The 26545-nt window shown below is 41.9% G+C and overlaps 3 protein-coding genes across 3 annotated transcripts; 1 reads left to right on the top strand and 2 right to left on the bottom strand.

Moving 5' to 3' along the window:
• Nucleotide 1: 1 nt before the first annotated feature.
• Nucleotides 2-1409, bottom strand: LOC306703508 (uncharacterized protein). Its single transcript, XM_079169493.1, has 4 exons — nt 1354-1409; nt 1113-1176; nt 964-1001; nt 2-838 (listed from the first exon to the last, which is right to left on the bottom strand). Exons 1-4 carry the CDS (start codon nt 1359-1361, stop codon nt 160-162), a joined length of 789 nt encoding a protein of 262 aa, XP_079025619.1. The 5' UTR covers nt 1362-1409; the 3' UTR covers nt 2-159.
• Nucleotides 1410-21143: 19734 nt separating this feature from the next.
• Nucleotides 21144-23014, top strand: msx3 (muscle segment homeobox 3). The gene is made up of 2 exons (XM_079168708.1): nt 21144-21628; nt 22042-23014. Exons 1-2 carry the CDS (start codon nt 21268-21270, stop codon nt 22470-22472), a joined length of 792 nt encoding a protein of 263 aa, XP_079024834.1. The 5' UTR covers nt 21144-21267; the 3' UTR covers nt 22473-23014.
• Nucleotides 23015-23152: 138 nt separating this feature from the next.
• Nucleotides 23153-26041, bottom strand: znf511 (zinc finger protein 511). The gene is made up of 6 exons (XM_079169092.1): nt 25796-26041; nt 25644-25720; nt 25197-25398; nt 24937-25061; nt 24326-24583; nt 23153-24051 (listed from the first exon to the last, which is right to left on the bottom strand). Exons 1-6 carry the CDS (start codon nt 25982-25984, stop codon nt 23979-23981), a joined length of 924 nt encoding a protein of 307 aa, XP_079025218.1. The 5' UTR covers nt 25985-26041; the 3' UTR covers nt 23153-23978.
• Nucleotides 26042-26545: the final 504 nt, after the last annotated feature.

Here is a 26545-nt window from a genome sequence, read left to right as displayed (position 1 = left end):
ATGTGTTAAAGCATCTTGATCAACAGATTTAGATGTGTTTATTCTTGTTGAAGACAATTTCATGAAATCAAAAGCCACTTCTTTATTTATTTACCAGTGTATCAGCTCTGTGTCTGATCTGAAATGACAGGGATCTACACAGGATGAGTTGTTGAAGGATCACTGGTGGTAGAGATCGTCCAGATCTTCCTCTGGTTCGCTGTGCTTCCTCTGAGATGGTAAATAAACGGGATCGACACCTTCATAATCATCTTGCAGGGAGGTGAGATTCGGGAGGTCTTTGTGGTACAGGTCGTCCATGTCCTCCTCTGGTTGAAGGTGAACTCTCACCTGGTCCTCACGGTGATACAGCTCGTCATCATCCTTCTCTGGTTCAGAGTGTGCAACGCGGACCTCTGCACCAGCTTCGTATCCAGCCACTAGTGGAGCCAGATATACATCCAGCTCATTCCTCGCTTGGTGGTAGACTTCATCCCAGTCCTGCTCAGGCTCGTCTGCGGCCACCTCACTGATACCAGGGTGGTCGATGTCATCTTTATCCTCCTCTGGTTCCTGATGGTTCTTCATGAGGGCAACTTCCTGCCAAGGTTCTGCCCGGATGTCGGCAGCATGGTGGGCATCCATGTTTTGGATTTGGACATTGAGGAGATCAACCATTGAAGGATGGTACAGCTCATCCAAGTCTTCTTCGGCCTTCAGGGGCTTTTGGTCTTCTCCACTGGCTGACATACTCTTCCAAATCATCATGCGAGGGTCGATGTCATAGTGAGTCTCATCCATGTCCTCAGGAGGCTCCACTTCCACTTCCCAGGACATCTTTCCATTGTTATCTAAGGACCTGAGATAAATAGAAATAAAACACACACACACACACACACACACACACACAATCTAAGTCTCCATATCCTCAATCCAGGAGACAATTACTCTCTTTAGGTTTAGTTTAAGGAAATTGCTACTTACACAACCGTATCCTGGAATGCTTCATCTTCGAGTTTATTCTGAGAAAAGAGCACAAATATTACATGACTGATAATAAACATACACGCTTGTCATTTTAAATCCGTCAGGAATAATTTATTATATGATTTGTAGTAGCAATATATACATACCCAGGGTTTATATGGCTTTGCAGTGATGCCACATATCAGATAAACACAGACTATTAGAGAAAACCTAAAAGTGAAGAGACTCTGGATTAACGTCCATATTTCAACACTGTGACAGACATTACACAACAGATCCTTGTCCATTCAAAGAAACAAAACCATGCATTCTCTACACTGTTACACATTAGAATCAGGTTAACAATCAGAGTCAGAAACCCGTTGAAGAGATGTCTAGTTTCCTTACCTCAACATGTTGACTGCTACTAACAACTAACTTCCCCTTCTGTGAAAATGAAGGACCAAAGTTCCACCAATAAACTAATTATATTTTCTTGACCTTTGCATCTTCTGAATACGGGAGCGTCAGCTGTAAGTAATTCACTACCTCGAGCAACATTTAGTCAACCTACTAGTGTCTCTGTGCCAATGGCTGATTACAACCTCATTCTGTCATCAAGTCTAACAAGTGTGAGTGTACATTTTACCGTATATATCTGAATAACATCAATGTCACTTCTGGTTTAGTTCACACTTGTTATTTTACTGTGATTGAAAGGTAACTCATTTCTGATTTCTGGCATTCAGAGACAGTTAAAAACATTTGAATTCTATACTGTTGTAATAGATTTAATCAGTTTTACAACAACATTAACCTTCCTTGTCAGCATTCAGTAATCATAATGTTATAACGCCCAATGGCCTTAAAGCTGAAGTTGAGATATTTTATCACGAGACAAACTTTATCTTGCAATAAAAGTTTCTCCAATCCCGTTAATGAGGTTATTACCTGCGCTCAATGTAACTATAGTGCAAATATAAAGTCAGTCTTTGTTTCTGTACTAGATTATGCAGCAGTTTTCCATTTGGCCCTCTAGAATCTATATTTTAGCAGTAAATAAATATTTGATAAATATTTAATAACCCATTATAATGTAGTTGTAAGCAGCATTTGTAAGGGTTCAGCAGTTGTCAGCAATTATAACTTTGCCTATCCAGTTATATTTTAAATGAATACAATTGTGTTTCACTATATTCTCATTCATTATCTGTTTATACAAATAAAGAAAGAAACAAGATCTCAATCTCAGAGGGGTTTACCTGATTAAATAAACTTTATAATAATACAACAATAATCCTGACTTCATTGCAGGAGGTGAGACCTGACTATTCATGATAATGCTTTAAGGCTTAATGTGGGTCAACACAAGCATCATACAACTTCTACTGTTATTTAAATACAGTGATTATGGATTTTTTATGCATACGCTAACTGGTCAATCATTTATTCAGAAGAAGGGATGGCGTGCATTAAAAGTACATTATTTATAGTTATATCAAAAGTCAATTCATGTACATATGTAATATTACCATGAAGCAGCAATGCACATACTCCCCATGCTTGGCTGACTTTCACAGGAACTTTCTCAGACAGACTCCCTCCTGCGTACAACTTCAATCATTTAAAAAGACTAATTACCCTCCACATACACTCCCACCGTAGGAGGACAGTTTGAAGGCAGAAGATCGGTCTGTGATCTTTGTGCCAGCCACAACGCTTACTGAAGCAACTGTTGAGAATGTGTCAGCTCAAATTTACGTCCGTGCCAAGATCCTATCACGCTCACCATTTCAGAATAAAAAAGCTTGTGGACTGATGCACGGAATAATAATTACAACTTACTTTATGAATAAATCTTTCTGATATATGGCCCAAAACAGAAAGCGTTGAGACCATGTTAAACATCTGTAAGTTGCATTACACAGCCATGAACAAATGTAAACTAATCGTGCGTAACATATACACCCTGAAAGAATGTGATTTCATTTCACTTTAGTGTTTTAGTGTCTTGCAGTCCCTCCATCTGCTGTGATGCAGCTCATGTTAGCGTTTACTTCTTAGGAGACCGCGAGGACTGTGAGAACTCTTCACTGCTCATTTTTCCCTGTTTATACAACAGTAGGAGACCCATTAAGTTAACATATGGGCTAATAATGTCTCATGACAACAGGATTCTGCACACACACACACACTGTACAGTAGAACAGGACCAGACACACTACACACGTCCTGCTCTGTTCAAGGGATGGCTCCACTGCGTCTGCTGATTATCTGCCCTCTCTATCAGATCCATATGTACAAGTCCAATGTTACCCCTCGACTAGCCCCACTCCCAGGTCACGCAGTGGTCTACTGTCTTCTACCCACAAAAGGCCCCCCGAGCAAGCAAATGCTAGACATCTTTAAGACAGTCGAACATGAACAAGGAAGCGACCGCTGTCTGATTCTGCTTTTAGTCCACACATAGTAAGACTTTTGTGTCTAGTTTATTTATTCCTTTAAATTACGTAGACTGCCTTCATGAAGATAGTCATGAAAACATTGCTGACAGGTTCATACTGGTGACAAACATACTGGACACTGGCTGTTAAACTGACATTGAGAAGTATGATGTGAGCCATTAAGGAAATGCTTTGTCGGTCTCCCAGAAACCACAACCCCGGGAGAAGACATCCCGCTACTCCAAGTCTTGAAAGTGAGGTTTGATGGATAAAGTGTGCTGAAGCTTCTACAGATGCACCCCCCCCCCCCCCCCCTGTGTCCCACACACATCAGTGAATCATGTGAGGCCCGGCAGCTACCAGCACAGATTAACCACAGGACTCTGCTCCCTGAACTTCTGATGGCCTCGCAGGCTTACAGGAAAACACGCTCGTCTGTGGTTTTACCAACCTCTGGTCGGCAGAGCGCTGCGGCTCAGCAAATGAGTCGCTTTCCATTTGACGAAATCGTGTCTCGGTCACTCCACTAAGGTGATGAAGTGTCGGGGAGTTTAAAAGCCGTAGAGCTAGTAAAAAAGTTAAGAGAGGTTGTTTTTCAGAGCACTTTATATGAAGTGCATTCAGAGGCATTTTAAAATATTTAAATGTTGAAGCATTTTAAAATAATGGTAGTTTGTCCTTTTTACATTTTGGTTTTTATACCAATGAAATATAACGTCTTAATTGGTGAGTTGAAGAGTTGCTGGTAGGCAGATTATTTTTTTCCTTTGGACAGAGCCAGGCAAGCTTTTTCCCCTGTTTCTTTATGCTAAGCCAAGCTCAGCGGCTGCTGGCATAGCAGGATTGTGACCATACAGACATGACAGTGATAGCGATGTTCTCATCTCACGGCAAAAAAAGATAATGCTGTCTTTCACAAAATGTCAGACTTATGTATCCGTATTTTTCACTTAAACATGTTTCTAGGCTCAAAGAAATGTTATATCAACATGGATGTTTATCACTTGGACAAGCTCATACACTCAAAACCAAATACGTTTATATGTTATTGTGACATGGCCCATGTGTCACGATAAGTTTGTATTCTTGGTGGTGCAGGACTTTATGTAGTGTATTTCTCAGCTTCTCTTCTTTCTAATTGGCTGCGGGTGATTTGAGGATAATTTAATTTTTATATGTGGTTTGTGCAGATTATGCCCCGACACCTCTGGAAACCATCAGAGGCTTGGTTTGATCTGCCAAGTGCCTGAGCAAATATGCTTCCCCTCCTCCTGACACTACAAAGTGCATACCTTTATGCCCTGCCATTGGCTAGATGTGTGTGCTGGTGCACAATATATATGTTTAAACACATATATATTATGTGAATGACAAGTATTTTGGAAAATAAGAGGGCACCCTATAAAGACCAGAACGAGTGGGAGTTGTCAGCAGGTAATGATCGCTGCCAATAAACTGTAAAACACACACACAGTCACACGATGTTATTGCACAAAATGCGAGGAGTGAGCCAAGAATAAATTGCCTGTCTGTAACTATTTAAATGCAGCATTAAGTCGTGATTCATGACCGTAAACATGCTTCAAATGCCGCAGCTTGCAGCTATTTATGGGGGAAGCGCCAAGCTGAATGTTCCCATTTTAAAAGGAATGCTCTTGGCTTCATTTTGCTTAAAGATTCTCTATATAATCTAATATCACAGCACACAACTATTGTCTATGTTAAGATATATTAGAATAATGTCTACCTGAGCAGAGAATGGAGTCACGCTCCCTCTGTGTGTGCTGTTATCCGAGCTTCTATGTGCTTTGTTGACACAGCCGAGCCGGCACACACAAGCTTTTAGTGCATGATAGTGCACGTGAGTGTGCCCCACTGCATGGTAAGCTCATTTCCGCCGCTCTGCACTGCTCTCATACGGCGGTTACAGCTGATAAACTAACCCTCAGGTTCCCCATCAGGTAAACACTGTTAGCTCTGTCAGCACTGTTGCCGTTGTTTGCACTGTTAGCGCTGTTAGCTGCTAGTACCGTTGTCGCAATGTTGATAGCCGTTGAGAGACAATATGCTCTGAATTTCAAATGTAGCGCCTGTAATGTGCGCTTTTTCTGCCTCACAGCTGTTGCATGACGTGTAGACCTGTAAGTGCAAGTGTATGATTATGAATGCATGTGTCCACAGAAGCCCTCCACTTACTTACACACATGCAAAATGTGAAGTCAGATACTGAAGATTAATATCCACCGATGACAGCACTGTCTTCAAATTGTAACTTTAATTGCAGGATCTGATGTCCTGGCTCTTTCTCAAAACCAATAACAGCTTATTACGGGTAAGACTGTGAGTAATGCAGCCGTCATGTTTGTACTTGACTTAAAGTGGCGTCTGTATCAAGAGTTCTCTTCAGGTAAAGAAACATAGAAAACAATCAGCTAAGACATCAGACTCCACGCTAAACCTCAACACATACTGTATCTCATGTTTGAAACCAGATAATGAACATATACTGACTGAAAAGTCACCCCACCACCACTAAAACAATCATCAGCACCAAAACCTCATCATCACCGTCATTACTATCAGTAAATCCCATAAAGGTCGTCCTGGAGCGCAGCGCTGTATTTGAGGCTAACCACCCCTCTGTCTTTACTCACAGTCTTCCGTCATGTCCCCCCCACACTCACAACATTTAGGAAAGCTGGGGTTTTCTAAATTACTAAAATTAACTCAATGATCTACAATTAACTTAATTGATGCTTCACCCATACCAATTAAACACACATTAGACATCTCACGGTGGAGTTTAACCGCACCAATTACAGGGCTGGGGGGGGAAGGACCTCCATGGAAGAGCGGAGGCGAACATGAAGTGTTGTGATGACGGTCTGGTGAACGGGGGAGCTGTAAGACTTATGAGGTGGCCACAGGAAGAATTAGTGAGCCATCTGCTCAACAGTTGCATGCGGCACTTGAGCTTTTGACGCTACCTTTGGCATGTCTCAGTGCTGATGCTTAATCAAATGTCTCCTCAATGATCCGGTGGTAATTTAGAGGCTGGCAAAATGAGGGGAGTGATGAGCCAGTCAGTCTGAGGCCCGGAGCCACCTGACTATCTGGCTCCACAGGTAATGCCCGAGACAGATTTCCAGCGACAATAGCTCTGATGACAGCCGAGGCAGACGAGGGGAGCTGCACAGCTACACATGAGACAGACAGAAAGAGGAACTCTCCCCTCTGCCTGTTATGTAACTGATGACAGAAGACTGGGAGGCTCTTTGTCTGTCTGAGAGGAGACACAGAGGAATATGGGTGACCTTTGTGTCCAGGGCAGCTAATCTGAAAAAAAAACCCTGATCTGAGTATCTGTGTGAAAGATGGCCATTAGTGAGCCATTACATTGCTTTGACAGTGTCAACCATGGAAATATTATATTATAAACACTGTAAAGACTCTCTCACTCTCTATCTCTCTATCTCTCTATCTCTCTCTCTCTCTCACTCTCTCACACACACACACACACACACACACAGCTCTTAAACTCATGTGGGAGCTGTTAAAGTAAGTTTAATGGCTATTTACTGTGTTTTGGACGCTTCTCATTAAACACATTTTCCACTCGAGGAGAACAAATGTTTTGGAAAACTCTTTAAATGAAGCACAAATCATGCCAACACTTGGCACATGTGGCTCATTAATTTGAAGATCTGCCCTCTACAGGATAAACAAAGGAACTGCAGAGACTTGACTACTAACATGCACTCATAGATGTAACTGCTTTATCTGCAGTTATTTTTTTCTTCCCTAAACTTTAAACCTGCAATAACTGATTTTGTTTCCACTTTGGGGGCCGCTGAAACAAACTGTAAACACAACACTGATATATTATCACATTTTAAGTTGATATGGCAAACGCAGAAAGCTGCTTACACATCCAGCAAATATACCAATATTAGCAATCTTCTGAAGTCGTGTTTCTGGCCACTTAAGCACATTATCGACTGTTTTTGGTCTCCAACTCCTGAGAGAAATCGGTCTCTAGCTGCTAAATGTTTGCTAGTCACAAACTGTTTTTTTGTTTGGTGCCGGCAGCGTTCAGAGGGATTTAAGAGTGTTTCAGCTGAAAACAGATGTCTGCTGTGGCTGACACTTTCAAAACGGTTAGAGTGAACAAAAGCAGTACATTTGCAGGCCAGAAAAACTAAACAATGAGCTTAAAACTCTGGTGGGAACTTTCACATAGTCATGTCATCCATTGTTAATAAAAGCCTTGATTATAGCCCTTTAACTTTGAGAGATGGAGTTCAATGCTACATGTGTTTTGTCTGCTTTTTCTAACATCTGAGAGTTTACTTTATGCCAGAAAGGGAAAAGAAGGCCTTGAGGGTGTGGTACATCAAACAAGACAAAAAGAGAAACATCTTCTGCCCCCCTCCCCTCCTCTGCCTCAACCTTTCCCCCTCCTGCTCCAGCCACTGAATGCCTCCTCACTGGAGTCCACTGCGGCCCTGGCTGCCAGCTGGAGTACCCCTAACCTTCAACCTCTGACCCCCAGCACCACAGAATTCATCATCGATGCACTCAGCGGGGAGCGCATCCCGTGAAACACTGTCATGACGACAGAGCGGAGCGACAGCGAGTACAGGTGTTACAGATGTTCTTTACTCTGCCTTCACTGCTGCCCCTTCCCTTTATATTTACAGCTCATTGTATCCATCACAGAAATCTTCTCGGTGTTGCTCTGAATTGGTCTGTGTGTGAGTTTGTGTGTCACAGTCCCATCTGTCCCGATGCTCCTGGGTTAAAGAGAGGATCCTGCTGTTCCTTAATGGAAAGCTGCCTGCTACAAAGAGATCCGGTTACAAGGGCGCCATGCTTTCATCCTTATTAAAGAAACATGTGCTCTCTTTGCTAAGTTATGTCAGCAGATGAAACTATTTAGTCTCCTCTCTGCTTTCAGTTTTTTCTCAATACAGATAGACACGATATGTGTACAGAACTCTCCTCTCTTCAGGTTCATACTCTCCTTTATGATGAGAAATAACAAGCTCAGTACATGTAAAGATTCATACGTTTTGTTTGTATCTCAGTGATTTATGCCTCATTTTTGTGCATCCTCATACTTCAAATATACAATGGTTTCTCTGTTACACAGTCAAAGGATAATTACAGACTCCATGGTGACGAAGAATGTCAAACCCCACTGACTGACGCAGCAATTAAAATGATTACTTAATCTTTGGTCTTCATCGTTTATCAACAACTAATTGGAGCACGGCTGTTCTCCGATGCAGACTTGGCTTTACAGCAATGCTGTTTTCCACCATAGAGGGACCAATTGGTCCATAAATCTTAACTTCCCCAAAAATCTTAGTATCTAATGTAAGTTTTTCAGCACCTTATGATTGAAAATCTGGAGTGTCACCGTAGAAAGAAATGTCCCAGCATCAACACGCTGTCCCAAAGTTTTCCTAACCAACTGACCTTTAGGTTATGGGAGAGAGGGACAATGATAAGCACCTCACACATACTGTAAAGACAACTACGTTTTAAGTTTCAAACACAAAACAGACTATTATAATGCTGTCTTGATGTCAGGATGAGGACAGAAAGTGGATGTTGACCCATCATTACAAATACAGATACAAATAATTAACATGGTATGTTAAGTGCAGGGAAATGGGAATACAATAAGAAATAACACTTAGAAATTGTATATATTCAATGTTGTGAAAAGGGCTGTGTTAAAATGTCTCTATACTATTCCAACAATCACCAAAAGTAGTTAAAAACATAAAAAGACAAAAATATGAATGTTATTAGATACCGAGATCAAATGACGATAGAGTCAGATGTCTCAATCATCCTATAAAGTGCCTCCTTTTATCAAACAGTGCCATTTCAAATATTTAATAAATACCTACAATGCCTATTTCCTCTTTGTATAACTTTTTGTGCGCTCTTATGTTCAGTATTGCAGTGCGTCAAAATGACAAATTATACTCGGATTTGAGGAATCCTGTTACATGTAATGCATCCTTCATCCACTGTAGCTACTATAACAAACTCCATTCATGCCAGATTGCAAAGTTGCTCATTAGACATCTTTCAAAGCTCGGCACAGTCAGAGGATGTGAGTCAGACCTCTGAATCGACTCCACTAACGCACTTTCATTTGAGGAGGATGACTGTCCCTAAATGTCTATCTCTGTAGTCTGTAGCTACCGTGAAGCCGCTGTGCTCCCTGACCTCATCTCCCAGAGCCTTCTTTGTTCCCACGCTGTGCCCTGTGGAAAGTCTGGCTCCAACCTTTTAAACCATAATTACATACCTGCAGAACGCAGACAACAGGGGAGTAAAGACAGACACGGCATGAAAGGGAAAGGGCTCACCACCACTGATATCTGATAACTTGCTGCCACTTACTCTGTGCTGTAACTCATTTGCATTAGAGGACAGTAATAGAAAATAAGTCTTTTGAATGCATTAATGTTAACAGTAATGTTAAACACCTCCAAATCACATCAGCTCAATGCATACAATAAGCACCAGTGTCACAGTGTTACATACAGTTTGTCTCCAGGGATAAGATTATTGCTGTTGGACATATTTAAGTAAAAAACAGCTACAGATGCTGATCAGTCAAACAGTTCAGGATGGAAATGGAGCGGAAGTAGAAGTAAACCCAGACGCCATATGAGGAGTCTGGGTTTTTACAGTTCTTCTGTACGATTTAGATATTTCTGATCGTGTGAATTGTGGAAGTTAAACTAAACTGTGAAGATTAATAGATACAATTGACTTATCATGTTCATTGTAATATCTTGACTTCCTCATATTATTTGTGCACTGCCAAAAAAGAAATCACATGCGTGTTGTAAGGGATTTTCTGTTTGAAATGTCTCACTGAGCTGATGGTCAGTGACTCATTGCTCTAATCACTGTTTGAGTAAATGTTTGGGCATCCATTCACAAGCTCTTATATATGTATTGTGACAACAAGTCCTAACATGAAGAATTCAATAATCTTGAGGTTAAACTCAACAGTCAAAGCCATTTTTCAAATGTAACTAACACAATAATGATGTGTCTGCTTCAAACAAAGCCAACACAGGATGAGTGTCACTAAAGAGGCTTACTATTACATTATGAACTTATCCCCGTGGAGAGACGCTGGCCAGAATGGGATTTTACTAATGTCACTAAATCACTCTCAGCTGGCCTGACTGCAGGACATGCTTCTTTCTTCTCAAAACCTCAGAGCAAATAGTACATGAAACGGGGTGCATTCACGAGCGAGTATGTTCTCAGAGCATATGTTAAACTGTCTGTCCTGAGTTTCATAGCGTTTCATGTCCTTCAGGGCTGCGGTCACAGTCTGTCTGTGTCTCTCAGCCCTCTGCGCTGCCATGAGAGCCCCTATTCACCACTTGACCTTTTAAAAGTGGTCAGCTAACTTCACAAGGGAAAAACCATTCCTGGCTTAAGAAGATGTAAGAAACGACAGATCAGCGAGCATATATTCCATAATTATGGCAGCAACTGCAGTAAGGTCAGCCACACAGTGCCTGTGTCTTTAAAGGGGTCTATTAGACGTTTGAGTCTTTGGTGTCGTGCTCGTGAAAGCAGTTTAGCAAAGAGGTAAAAACCCCGGGGCCAGCAATAACAGAGTGGAACTGATTAGAGGAGGAGAAGGAGCAGAGAGAGAGAGAAGAGAGGAAAAATGAGACAGGGACTGATAGCATCTTCATAGCCAACTTAATTATATTAGAGAGCAAAAGGCTCAGTAATCTCTCAGACGACTGTTTGTTTAAAATCTCATGTGAAATGTTAACAATAACAAAAAACATGCCGCAGAAACATTTCTATATTTTGGAGCAGGGGTAGATAATATGGGCAGAGATTAAAATTACGATCACGGTCATTCATTTAGGATTTTGACTAAAGTATTCACAAACACATGGTCGAGATTTAACCTCATGCTCGTGCTATGAAGTCACTGGAGTTTTAAAAGAACTAAATCAGAAGAAACATTTACGTTAAAGTATTCAGATTTCATGCTAAGACAGGGCTGTCACAAATTCAAACTAACTCATAATGTGTTTTAATTAATTAAAATGTAATCCACGCAGTCTGTTCTTTGGCTACATTATATTGAGCTCCCCATTTATTTCTGTAAGGAAATATGTTAAATTAAAATTAAATATGCGTATTAGCTGCAGGGACACTGAAAGACAGAAAGTGTTTGACAAGAAGTGGTATCATTTTCAGCTGAATGCTGTTATTAGCCCAACAGCCACGCTAGCCAGCTGCAGCACTTTATGCGTACAAACACGGCCACCCCTGCCCCATATGTGACCTCAGCGGTTTGCATATTGCAAGGTATCTTTTTCCCTGCAATTTAAGAGTTTAAACAGAAAATTGCGTGCACAATTCTCTACGAAATGTGTGGACGTAGCTTACACCGAGGAAGAGAACAGCGGCGCCATGTTTGTTGTTATGTTTCATTCGCCAGGCAATTTCATTTGCAGTGCCTCTGCTGCCTCACTTGAATAGTAGCCTAATTCTACAAGGCGGCTGCATTTTGAGAAATCAGCAAACTTTTGGAGCTACCACGCTCTTGAGTGCCTTGTACTCAAAAACAGTTTTTAAAAAGTGACAAATGTTGGCAAAAATGTAGTTTGCTAGCATTCATTTAGACATAACGACAATACCCTTCTGTCCCGCCAGCACTCCAGACATTACTTAGTCACCTTGTGTTTCCTAAGGACACTCAAGAAAAGTCAAAATGGCTTATGTAGCGGTATGTGACCAAATCACAAATGAACGTATGGACTACTAAAGTCTCAAATGGGTTGACAGAACCATTAGAAACCATTATGTGTGGAATAATTTGCTCACAATATGATTAGTGAGACAAAAAACAATAATAGTGAATTAGCACCAAGTCATAATTTGAAGGCAGAGATTCAGAGATCCAAGTGGCCAAATTGTATTGATGTTTTTTGTTGTAGTTTGACAGAATGTGGACATGCTGCAATTACCAACAAAGAAGAAGGATAACCCTTTTTTTCCCTTTCCTTCATTGCTCCTTTCTATCCCCACACTTTTCAACCCTCTCTCTCCATCGCTCATCCCCTCCCTCGCCCCGTCTCTCCGTTGCCAACTCTTCATATGTCAGTGAAAGCTGTTGCTAATAAAAGTTAAAATGCAAACTATTAAAAGGAGGTTAGAGGGAGCAGAGGGAGGTGCATTCTTTCCTGCCTGCATGGGAAGAGTTTTGCCGAAGCGAAAGGGAGTTCCAGTGGTCTGGGATGGGAGGGGAAGGGAGGAAAGAGGGGAGGTGTGGATAGGAGCCGAGTGTCACCCCCATCACCCTGCAGGACAGGGAAAAAACATTTTGTTTCATCAGGTTTCGAAGACACAGCATCCGAGACGCAGGATGACAGGACATCCCTGCTCTGCAGTGGCAGAGAGTAACACGGGAGAAAGAACCACGCCTTCAAAAACTTTACAGGGGGAACTCATCCTCTCCTCTCTTCTCCCATCACCTCTCCTCGACATGGCTATAAGCAACACTAAAGCAGCACCCCAATAGCTCATCTCCATCTTCTCTGTGTCTAGAGAAGGCGGCCATTGTGCACCCGTTCCTCTGTCCCCAAGTCAGATTCCTATTGAGGCTCTGAAAGGGCCTTTGAGGGGCCCTGTTTTGGCTGTGCAGCTCACCTGCAGAGGGGAAACTATGGGTCTATTCTAAAGCCCAGCAGCTGCCAGGGCAGAGAGGCTGGCACCCAGTGGGAGAGAGAATAGCGGCTGCAAAGCCTTTCAATATGAAGCCACTTAGTAACAGAAGGCATGTGCCAAGCCTGCAAGGCCAGAATGAAGAGTCACCCTTTGGAGTTCACTAAATATCAGAAAAGAGAGGGACCCATCTCCTCTTCGCTCCCTTTCTCCCTCATGCACTATGTTGTATCTTCGTCCATCTGTTCTTTGTCTGACCTCCCTAAGAATCTACAGGTAGCAGGACATAGAGAACATACGGACGGCAATATAAAGCGCCTGCAGGTCAGGTGAAATAATGAATTCAATTATTAAACAAATAACAATATTAATAATGCTTCATAATGTAAAGGTTTTTTGGTTAAAATAGATCAACAGCTCCAGTTTAAGAGTAACCGCCGAACTCCTCGTCGTGCGACAGATCGAGCCATGATACCGCTGTGAGGATCTCAGTGGCTGCAGGCATGTGAAGAAGCCTTTACCACACAAAGCCCCTTTTCTGTCAGCAGGCTAGCTCCCACACTGACGCTAATTTACGATGCCCTCACAGCAATTTCCACAGTCAGAGAAGTTCAATTGTGTTTTCCAGCTCATTAAGCATCAGCACAACAAAGCTTTCATCTTCTCCTTCATCCACTTCATCCCCCTCTTCTCTCCCTCCACCCGTCTTCCTCGCTTTATCCGGCTGTCCACTAATCTGCCTCTTAGCGTCCAATATAAAAAAGATTAAGTATAAGGTAAAATGAGCTTCCTTATTCAAACAATTTTCTCTTTCCCTACATTTAATTCTGTTTCTTTGTGGTTTTGTGTTTTGGTTTGTTTAAAGCACGGCCCCAAGTCTGAAGGCTCTCTTCATACAGGCGCGGGGAGAATTTAATGGTTGTTTATTCAGGGGCCTCTGCTCTGCCCTCCCATCTCTTTCAGAGCTTCATGAGACGACGTGGAATCTTTTGTAATCTCAGAAGAATCAACTCAGCGTATTTGTTCAGGTTGTCACTGAGCTGAGATCACAGGCGCACACTCACATTCTTACAGAAACCCTACATATATTCTATTAAAACTATGTTTTGATGTAGCTGTATCAGCATTCACATGTGACGAGACAGTCGAAGTACAGCATTTGACTGTAGTTAAAGAGGTAGGCATGTGATGGCCTAAGATATCTCTGGCGAAAGCAAGGGGGTATTCCCACCATCTACAGCGAGCACAAAAATGCCCCCGAGTAAGTCATGTGACCCTAATTTGTTCCAGTCTCAATTCCTCTGTGGTCAACATTATCAGTGCCACGAGATTAACTGTTGACTATAATTTATTAATGACATGCCGAGAACATCTTTTGAAGCCAGTGAGTCACAAGCTCTGAGGAAACATGCAACAGAAATATGGTCCCCTCTGAAAACAGTGATATGGCTTTAGATGGGTTCAAACAAGTCCCTCAATAGCCATCAATTACAACTATTATGTATTCTATAGCACTAAAAAAACACATCATGTTCTCTTGAATATCATATGAAATATTGTTTTTGCTCCACTGTTTTGCTCTGGTAGATAATAGGATAAGTCATCTTGTACTTGTTTAGATTGGGATTTACATTAAAAGATTGGCTGCAGCTGTTTCTCTACATTTCTGTAGAGAAATGACGAGAAAAAAACGATAGTTGTGGCCGGCAGATTTTGTTCACTTTAGACAACCTGGCTTGCCGTTTCCAGTCTTTGCGCTTAGCTAAGCTAAAGTGCATTTCCCCAAATCCATTTTTCAGCTCTGGGATACTTAGTGTCACATTATTACAATATATTGTGCCCGAATATATTGTTTAACTTCTAAGTCGATTTTGTTATTTCTTAACTCAAAGATCTTTAACTTAGAATAAAGAAACAAGCAAGTTGACTTATTTTTTTTTTTTTTTATCATCTCAGTGGACCAGTCGTCTCCCAACAGGTGCTGCTGTGTGATTTGTCACAGTTTAAATTGTCACAGCATGTTGCAGTGCAGCTGCCATCACTTGAGTGGTTTCGGAGAAGTCAATTGTAATATTGTTGGGAAATGTTTCACCTAAGTTGCAAATAGTCAATCGGCAACAGCTGTCACAAACAGCTTGACACGAATCAGTGCTCCATTCTCAGCTTCCAGTGGTCCTACACCAAACTGTGTTCAGGACCGTCTCCCAGTGTGCTGTGGTCTGACCTCATTCTGCACAATTCATTGAGAGGCAAATTGGGAAACCTATGCTGTGGCAGTGACATTTGTGAGATGTACAGTGTGTGTGTGTGTGTGTGTGTGTTGGGGGGGTAGTAATATATCACATGCGGTGGTAACACTCTCCAGTCATTCATTTAACCACAGAATTGCTACCAATACTGCAAGACCATACAAGACCTCTGTGTCCCATTGTGAATCACAGGAATGCTGCTCTTATTTCACTTGTGACGTGTTCAGTAGTTTACAGCTAAGCTTCTTTATATTACAAGACACTGCATGGGTTAGAGCTGTACCTCTGAGTGAGTGTGTGTGTGTGTGTGTGTGTGTGTGTGTGTGTGTGTGTGTGTGTGTGTGTGTGTGTGTGTGTGTGTGTCTGTCTGTGTTTGTGTTTGTGAGCGTGTGTCAGGTTTCTCCTGCTTCCGTCAGTCCTGTGATGTCTCCTGCTCCTCTGCTGTCATCACCCTCATATCGGCGACGCCTACATCTGCCATCATGGCCAGACAATAAAGACCATATGATAATTTGACTACTAGCCTCTGTTAGTGGGTCATTCTCTAACATCATCATCATCGCCGCCGCCGCCGTTATCATCGCTGAGTGCAGGCTACCATCTGAGTTCCCCCCCCTGCTGTCAGCGCCGTCACTGAGCTCACCCTAAACCCCTGGCTCGCTCCAGGTCCAGAGAGGGTGTCCGGTTCCCTTTGTACCCCTCTGTAACCATACCGCTACAATACAGCAACAATATCTCTGTGTTCACCTGTTAACACCTGGCACTGCGTGTAAGACTCACTGCCGAGTTCCCCTCAGCCAACCACTCTGCTCGTCTCTGTCAGACGCCATGTGGAACGCGCCTTCCTGTCACCAAACCCAATATCCTGCACACACAACACACAGAGGCATAAAAACCCGCTCGCTGCTTGCCTGTCAACGCTTTCCCCTGGCAGCCAAGTCATGCTAACATATACAGAATAAATGAAAAGCACTTAACCAATCAACAACCCATCACGTAATTACTACGGTTTCGAGCATCATCTGCCATGTGAGTCCCCTGTATGCCCTCAGAAAGACAGAAATTACTGAGATATCATCCTCACGACCAATGCTTCAAGCAGACAACCTCAACTTATGCTGGTGTGAAAAATTTGCATTCAAATCAACGGCTGTAGTGCACCTGTATTCTGAGCTCCAATTGCCTTCACAACACTGCTGCATCAACAAGTGCAACACCATGAGACCTTCGAGGACAGACTGTCTGTGTGTTCCCATTTGTACGATTGTGTCTCTTCCATCTTTAAGGCTTTATTCCACGTCATCGAGAATATACTTTCTTCAGACGGGGTTGTTTTCATTTCGAGCACCACCCAAACTTGGTTGTCTTGTTACGACACACGACACCGAATAAAATGATTAATTATACACTAACGGATTATTTTGTTTGGAAATTTGGGGCTAGTATTGTGTAGTTTGATCCTGCCCTGCTGATGCCCAAGTTGGCAGTAAGGAGCGAAGACAAAGGTATCAGGTTGGTCAAATGTGTCGTCGAACCTCATCTGAAGGCCACACTGTGAGGCGGGGTAGAAAGTGTGCCATCACAGAGAGGGACATGACGCACATTTTCTGAAAATAGTTCCTAAACAGGCTTCCCTGCATTTGTACACAAAAAGGTGACAGTAATTGTGTGAAGAATGAAGTTAAAACTCACACACAATGTCAAAAAGGTGCAAAGCAAGGGTCGCTGTTTGACCATCAGGGGAGCACTTCCGTTGAAGCACTCTGATGCCTTGAGTGCTTAAAGTCTTCTGTCACGTTTTACTCTGTGACACCCTGAGAAATGTCCTGAGGCTGGTGACAAGAAAGGAGAAAATGTACGTATGTTGTAACGGTGAGCGGGTCGTGCCAGTGACCTTTTTTCGTCAGGTGAGACCCAACCTTGAGTGGGTGCAGCGAGTGGCAGCTCACATGATACAATGTGCTGACGGTGGGAAAGATGAAACAGCTCATCAAGACTGACGTGTTGTTGCAGTTCCCTTCAGATCAGATAAGAGGGGGAAAAAAATCCCTGGGAAGACCTCGGGCCCTCCACATCCTCTTTGGCATGATTGGCATGACTAGGCCTGAGTGAAACGGAGCTCGGGCCAAGTGTCAAGTTAAGTAAATTTTATTTGCGAGCTTGTTTTATAAAGTGAACCCTTTAGGCTTAACTTTATGATTTCAGTAATTAATATAACACCGATATCAATCATGCTATTGTATAGGGTGAGGGCTGCAAGCATGGTGCCATTGACGCTTTATAATTTAAGAGAATAAATACTCCTCAAAATCAACAATAAATATCATGGAAGCTTGTAAGGTAGAATGAGCTTTAGCTTTGTTCATATTAAGTCCTCACTTGATTTTGCCATTTGACACAATCACCATATGATGGCAGGAAATGAATGAGTCACAGAAACAAATTAATATTCCTCAAGAATGATGTAATCAAATGCAAACTGAGGTTCTGGGGTGACCTGAACTCAAGTCTAACTGAAATCCCAGTTGTACATAGATTTTAGCGAGATTTTTAATAAAACACGGATGAGAGAGAGAGAAGCAGCTTTGATTCTTTTCAAAACACAATAAATCATTAAAGTGTCAAAAAATGTTTTATTTCCGACGTTGAAGTGGTAGAGCCCCGACTGAGACTGGAGAGGTTACTGAACACTAATGATATTTACATTGGATATGAGACTTGACACTTTGAGAGTGTTTCAAGACGAGAGACCGATTTAAGGACACGACCACGTCTCTGCATGAAATGGACGGGATCATAAATATGATACCTGTGCGTATGAAAAGCAACACTTACAGAGAATTTATAGAGCGTGATTTATTGTAAATGTCAGTATGGAAAGTAAAGTTTGTGATCTCACATCCATTGACATACCGATGTTGGCAGGTCCACTCAGACACAGGATAATGTTCTGTTATGCTTCACCGGGCAGGCCTCCCGTCTCTTTCAAAGACGCTACACGTTCACCACAAAGTTTCCCGCTGTGTGTTTCATAAATGTTTATCCTACATGACTCCGGCCTATCTCCCCAAAGTTTGCTTATGATCGCTGTAAGCCCTGCCAGCGCTCATGAAAGAGAAAGATTTGTAAAATGAAATATATAAAGCCTGTTTCAACATGCTTGATACGAAGGAAAACTCAATTACCTTCTTAAACAGTTCTTCACTTTGGCAAGGCAGCAGGGTTCAGAGAGGTGTGTGTAAGTGTGTGTGTGTGTGTGTGTGTAAAAGACAGACAGACAGAGACAGGTGGTGGCATTAGTTGACTGGCAGTTAAAGCTTCTTGCAAAAGAAACTAAAACAATCAACTGAAAACTTAAGAATACAGTATAAATATTTCCCCAAGACTTGTTTACTATAATTGCAACTTTATCTACTTTGATCTTTTTTGACATTTCAAAATGATAAATGTTATTGGTCACTGACAGGTCTCATTTACTAGCGGCTTGGCTCGAGGGATGTCGCTCCGCCACATTTAAAGACACAACTCTTGGATGGATTGCCATTCAATTTAGCACAGACCTTCATGGATGAATCCTAAAGACTTAAATGACCCACTGACTTTTCCTCTAGCGCCACCATCAGGTCGGCATTTTGGGTTTTAGAGAAATGTCTTGTCCACTCTCGGATGAATAACCATGAAATTTGATGCGGACATCCATGGTGCTCAAATGTTAATTCCTTGACTTGAATGTTGACTTTGGAGACATTTCATCTAGCAAAATAAAACTAGCATAAGATGTTGACTAAAAAACTCATGCTGTTTATATGTATTGAAAAGTAATACATGGATAGAAATGACAAATACTTTGTTTTATGAAAAACTGTAGTGCTGCTACTGCACAACTTTTAGATTCTAATTTCTCAAACCAAAATACTCATTGTTGCGTTCTCTGGCATGTGCATGCTACTCAGAGAGGAGGAGGAAATATAATGTACTCATTCATTATACAACAATGGAAGAGAAACAAAGCATTACAGACAGCCCTACATCCCATTTCAAACAGGAGGAGAGCGAGAGTGGTAATATTCACAGTAAGTAGAGGAGAATGTAATGTTGTTGGGCACTAAATTACAGTCATTGAAAGCTTGTATGGTTACCCAGCGATCTATCACTGTCACACAGAGAGGGAGAGGGGGAGAGAGAGCAGACAGGCGCCAGGCGCAGCGGGATCAAAGCAGAAATGTAGGCTACCTCGGGGAGAGAAACAGCTAACTCCATTTAACCAATTGTCCTACAGACAGACAGCCAGTGTGCTGCTGCAGGCCCAACAACAGTTCTCAAAAGAGAGAAAAACTCTCACATATTGGGTTTCCCTGAAAATGATTTGACTTGATTTGAAGAGCTGCAAAACAAGGCCAATTTGGATGGGCCTCTTCAATGGGCCTCTTTGACATTATTTGGGGTTTTACTGTCTCTCAAAGGGATTACAGACAATGAACCCAATAGGTTGAAATGTGGGCAATACACAGGCATAGATAATTTGATTAAAGGCCACAAGATAGAAATTTATAGTGACAATAACTCTTAAGAGTATACAAAGTACTGTGAATCTGGATTGCCTTACTGCTTTAATGAAACACACTATGTAAGATATTGTCAAGCACAACTTGTCAGATGAGGTCCTACAACAAGTAACTGCACTATAGTTTTAACAACGTATCGAGAGGAAAAAAAAGATAACTGTAAACTGAATTTTTGGGTCCGTCTTGTGTTAAACCTTTTATAAATGTTGTTGGGGCAGTGGAACAAGCTTTAAACACAACCTTTATCAACATATCGTCTTATAAATTGAAATGGTAAACGTGTTCGCAAACAGTTGCCAATTCACACTTCCAGAAGAGACAAAGCACCATCATAATATCATCCATGTTGCTGTCCACTGGATGAATGTATGCATGTATAAGTCTATTCATTCTACTTTTAGCTCTGTTTTCGGTCTCCACCAACTCCTTGGGGAAATATCTGCTTCTTGAGCTGCTTAATGCTCCACTATGTTCGCCAGCGAGTTGCTATCTTTGGGTGCTGGGCAGGTATGTGTATGGTGGTATTTTAGAGCTGAAGAGCAGCTGCGTTTTGCTGCTGAAAACAAGGTTGATGAGAGCGGTGAGAGTGAATCAAAACCAAAACAATGAGTTGAAAGACGTTAAAATGCTCCGTAAAGCCGAGGGGAACTACATACAGTAGTTGGGTAATTTAGCTACGTTTTTACTAATCAGAATTAGAGACAATAAGATTATAAATATGTCCATATTACCATATTTAGATATCATAAATGTCAAACAATATTTTAATGTTTCAGGCCTCATTCAGACATCGCAGAGAGGTTTGTTCACTGAAATGTAAATACGTCTAGGCAGTGCTGATGTTATCGTGCAATGTTTAAGTGTGCACAAATTAAACCCATTGATGTCAGTGCATCAGCAATGAGAGAGGAAGACGTTGCTGATGTAGGAGCCCACAGCTGGAGAGGGCCAACATCAAAAAATTCCTGTGCAAAGGGAGAGGGGGACAAAGGGGGCATGAAGGGGATGTGGGGGGGGGGGGGGACTCAGAATTCCGAGCCTGTCATGGAGCTCACAGGCGCATGAAATGGACCACAACACTGTCATTACAAGCCTGGCCTATCACAAACTGTTTTAGCCAAGTCACGTGGGAACACCGACAGACTGATAGGCAGTCAGAAGGCTGAGAATGGAACTCATGGCACTTCACTGAAGGAGTGGCAAGTCCGTGCGTAAAAAGTTGAACACGCAGCTGCGCAACATTGGACCAGGGCAAGAACAAATTTCCTCGAGTGAAAACGTGAAAAGAAAAACAGCAACGGAGAGAGCAGCGGGAAGATTGGTTGTATGGCACCTCAGTCGTGCGTAATGAATCCTGCGCAGGGATCACCGCCCTCGGCTGCTCCGGGGGAGACCTCACCAGAGGACCGGGTCGCTGGTGGCATAGGAACTGACGAGCTGGACCTGTCATCCACCAGAAGGTGTAAAACCAAAAGTTTAGATTTACCTTTCAGTGTGGAATCCCTCATATCAGACAGGACGCCGGAAAGAAGCCTCCACTCCCCCGAGCCTGGTTCAGGCGGCGTCCGGACAGAGGAGACCGAGTGTGCGTCACCGAGAGGACTTTATCAGTCCAAACCAGAGGCGGTGGACCTCAGCGACAAGGAGACGAGCGCCTGGTGTCAGGATCCTCACGCATCCCCTCCAAGTGAGTGTAGGATACTCTCTGTCTTTCTAATTTCTCACAAAACAGACGCTATTTTTTCAACTGTCCAAAAGTCTGAAACTGTCTCCAAATTGTATGAATATTATTCGTTTGCACTAATTGAAGAACCATGAAAAACAGTGAATGTACAAAATAATTCATGCCCTGAGCCTTAATGGTGAGGAAATACGATATAATATCGTCCTTTAATTAGGCTAGCTCATCCTTTATTAAATCTATGATGGGGGTGGATTTCTAAACTTTCAGATGGTTGCGTTGCTTTAAAGGGCTTCAAATAACCTAAATATTCTGTTTGATATTTCCCTGATTTGGCTTTACTTGTAAATTACCGTGATGTAAAATGCTGATTGAAAAAGTCACTAGTAAACTGATCACGTATTTTCTATTCCAATAAGGTGACACCCTAAATATACTTCCAGGACTTCCCAGCCCGACTTCGTGCAATCTCCGGAAACACAAGAACAACAGGAAACCCAGAACTCCCTTTACAACCTCTCAGCTGCTTTCCCTGGAGAGGAAGTTCCGACAGAAACAGTACCTCTCCATCGCAGAGAGAGCAGAGTTCTCCAACTCACTCAGCCTCACAGAGACCCAGGTCAAGATCTGGTTTCAGAACCGCAGGGCCAAGGCCAAGAGACTGCAGGAGGCCGAGCTGGACAAGTTCAAGCTGGCCGCGAAGCCGCTGCTGCCGGCCTTCGCCTTTCCCTTCCCGCTGAGCGCACCTATGGGCGCACCGTCCCTCTATGGGGCCCTGAGCGGACCGCGGCCTGCCTTCCCCGTCCCAGGACTATTTGGTGGACCATATGGGATGTACTACTTGTCTTAACCCGCGCCAACTTTGAACTGCATCGTTGGGAAAGATGCCTTCGTACAGTAAATAACCAACACTGCAAAAGTGTCCATTTTATGAGTCAACCTGTCTGGAAACCTTACATTGAATATATGTGAAATATTTTGTTATAGTAAAGAAATTATATTTTTCACACAGATATGTTGATAAGACAGATGGTTTGATTTAAAAAATTGATTCATTCAGGGACCACGCAGAACAGAAACAAGTGAAATATTACTCTCGATTGTCATTTTTAATTATAAAAAAATTCAAGATTTACTTTAGTCAATCATTTGTTCACATGGTCATTTTTGCAGTGTATTTAGTAAAATCCTCTCTTTTTTTCCAATGAAGGCCACTGGCTGAACTAATTTTTGGGGCTAGGCCTACACCTTTAAATTTCATATATTATGAGCTGTTCTATCCCAATAGATATTTCTTGAATAGTCAAAGTGCTTTTAATGTCGCCAGAGATGACATGCATATTTATAGGCCTGTAGCTTTGGATCTAAAGTAATAACACGAGATTCAGTTGAGTCCCCAACGGTCTAAAATGTGATGATATATATATATATATATATATATATATATATATATATATATATATATATATATATATATATATATATGTAGCTCACAGTCAGACTTTTATATAAGCTGAAGGTGGAAGGAAAACGTTACCAAACAAGTCTGATTGGTATCATGGAGGATATAAAGAGGAAATTCAAAAGAAAAAAAACAGTATAATAATATGCGGATCATCTTCAATAGCTCATAATCAATAACAAGAACCATCATTGAAGTGCCCATAGTGCCTTTATCACTGTTGTAATTAAATCAAGTGTCTGTAAAAAAAAAAAATGTTTTAGAAATGTCCTTCAAAAACATGGAGCTGTTATATATTCCACAGTGACTTTTCTTCATGTTAAATGTGAGCCAAGAGATCTTTGAAGGTAAAGTTACTATCATAATAATATCTAAACCACACAATTTCTGTTTGTTTCTATCTTAATAATTTTACCAGGTTCAAAAATACAAACCAGCTATAAAATAAATCCGCTTTACTATTGTCATTTAAAAATTGTATAAATGTTTTTTACATTACCTCAAAAAGATAACTTTTTTTTGCACAGATGTTCAAAGAGCTCTTAGGAGCCAGTTTCATTACTAAATGTAAATAAAAGTCATCAGCTATTTTTGCAAACACTCAAAAATGATGAACACGTCAGTCATCAATGTACAGTGTATTTTATATCTGATGGGTGAAAAGATGTTTTGTACAATTATTAAAAATATATTATGTAAATTCTGACATCAGTCTTATTTTTCTCTTCCAAAAACTTCCACATCACTTTCCTTGAGCTGCTGTGGGCTGATCATTTATGTGCATCACATTTTATTTCAAGTCAACGACACATATGACGGCTAACACATTCTGTCACAAGACAAGGGTATAAAGTTATTTCATCTAAAAAGGACTGAAAACAGAATGCTGGCGTTTCATTTCCTCCTGCCCCGCCTCCCTCTGAAGCCTCGGACGGAGCCGTGACCGAAGCACACGGTTGCGGGAATCCTGAGAGACAAGAACACGGCTGTTGTTTTATATCTCAGATTGTTTATCGTTGGAATAAGAAAAACTGTAGTAAATGTTATGAAGATCTCCACTCGCATATGTTTTAGTATAATATTTTGTGCATAAATGATAGAAAGAGTCCTTCCTACAGTTTGTTTAACCTAAACTTAACTAGTTGCACAGGTTTTACCTCAAGAAGAGTTAACCTTAGAACAAAGATGGCTGACTTCGTCTCTCTTAGTAGGGCATCCTGCAGACTTGTTTAAAGACTAACCTGTAGGAGTATCGTGGTTTTAGTGGATCGGTGCTTGTGTTCTCCGTGCTGTGAGCTGCAGCAGAAAGACCGGCGTGCTCCTCAGCAGAGGCAGCCTTTGCCATGCGAGCAGCTTCTTCCTCACACACGTGCGTCTCCATGGATTCTCCTCGCTCGGGTTGATCGGACAGCACATCGCACGCACCCTCAGACTCACACACATCGTCCACAACCTCCATGGCCGTGTCTTTCTGCTGCTGTCTCTTCGTCTGCCGGGTTCTGTTAACAAAGATATGATAGTAGAAATACACACACAAGGGTATTTGTATAATGATTTAACACTCGTCGAAGCAATTTTACCATTTGCAGGGTCAGATGAATTATACGAAAATATGAATTTAAAGCAATTCACACTGTAGCTGAGCATTGAAAAGTAAAGTTACACTCTGGTTTAAATAAAGCAGAAAAGAGAATCTCAGTCTATAAAAAAAGGAGAATATGAAATAGTAACACATTAAAAAAACATTGCTTTAACTCAGGATAATTCCTCTTCACTTGACTGAAACCTTGCATAGAGAAATATTTCTACTGAGGATTTGCTGCCATCTAATGGACAACATATGCAGTCTCACCCTCTGTCCTTCTTGGTTTTGTCAAATCTGAAGTCCGGAGGATACTTGTGAATTTGTATCAGGTGGTCCTTCCTGTGTTTGCTAGTCCTGAACTTCTGTCCACAGCCCTCCACCAAACACTGGTACTGAAAGGTGTAAAGTGGAAAACTTTAAACACTCAGTATTCATCTTCAAAGAATGTTTCAAACATTGTATTATTTACAGCGTTTTGCTCCATGACAATACAAGATGTCGGGACACAACGTCAGACTTGGGCTCACCATATCTTGCCTCTGGGCGAGGATGGAGAAGAGAGAGTCGTGCCACTCCTGAAGGTGAATGTCGAGGAGCCGGGCGCTTGGCAGGGAGCGACGGCAGGAGCAGCACACGTGTCTGTGCAGGGAGTTGTAGTGGTGCTCATACTCCTCCAAACTGCTGAAGACCGCACTGCAGCCGGAAATGTGGCAGGCAAACTCTGACACACTGAGACAAGGCAAGAAGAGGAGGAAGGTGACCCACACTGACATTACAGTTATAGAGGAAAGGATCCACTGCTGTTAGCTCAGGAATTTAATTTCTGAGGCCAGTTTGTTGTTTGTTTGGCCTACTTAACTGGTAACATATAGACTATACAAGTGCTTCTTTTAGACTGACCACGTGACACTATATTCGACAACCATATTCATGAAAGCATGTAATGAAGAAAACACAGATAGTGTTTTACATACCTGAGTGTGGGCTTGTCGTCTGCCCCCTCTGAGACGTAGAGGTCCTGCAGGTACATGTGTCTGTGAACGTCCCCGTCCTGTAAAAAAACACGCACGTGTTATTGTGGGTGGGTTAACTAATGTTATCGGTCAGTCCGCGTTATCGCTATTACCTCAAAGAGCTCGTGGTCCTTGTGCAGGTGGATGAGCTGCGGGCTGAAGTTGAACGGACTCTCCTCCTCATCTTCACTTCTCCTCGGCTCCTGTGTGTCTCCTGTCGCGCGGTCTTCGTCGCAGCTTTTCGCTAACAGGTGCTCATCTTTAAGCAGTCGGACCAAGTCGGGCTGCAGCATGGTTTCCATGTTTTCATACTCTTTAACCGAGTAGAGAGCTCCTACTGCCCCCGCGACGAGTTTTCTGTTTTGGTTGTAATTGTCGCGGAATAACGACGTCATCTAGTATGTTATTTTGGCGGTTGTCAAAAACTAACAAAACGGTGCGTTGTCGCCACCAACTGCCCAGATTCAACATCGCCAGGATGTTAGTTAATGAGCAAATACAGTTAAATTTGTTTGGTATTATACACAAGTTACAAAATAAACTTGACCAGAGAAGGTGCATGACATTAGCTCTGTGTGGAAATTGTACATCCTTAATATAATTTTAAATTAATTGAATTATATATATTTACATATACTGATAGTATATGATTTTTCCAATGTGCAACACACATGTAAGTGTCTACTGTAGCATAAAATGACCTTTCCTCTCACAAGTAGTGGACAGCAAAAACATTTACAACTCAGTCTATTTATTTTTTCTTACGTTGGCAACTCACATTATTGTCACGTGCAAAAATAGTCACTCGGGAATATTATTCAATTGAAATGGAGTTCTGCAGGTATTGTGCAGGACAATTAACT

The sequence above is a fragment of the Pholis gunnellus genome, assembly GCF_910591455.1.
Source record: "Pholis gunnellus genome assembly, chromosome: 11".
NCBI classification, from domain to species: Eukaryota; Metazoa; Chordata; class Actinopteri; order Perciformes; family Pholidae; genus Pholis; species Pholis gunnellus.
The sequence above is the reverse complement of the archived record's forward strand: the minus strand, read 5'-3'. Positions and strand labels throughout refer to the sequence as shown.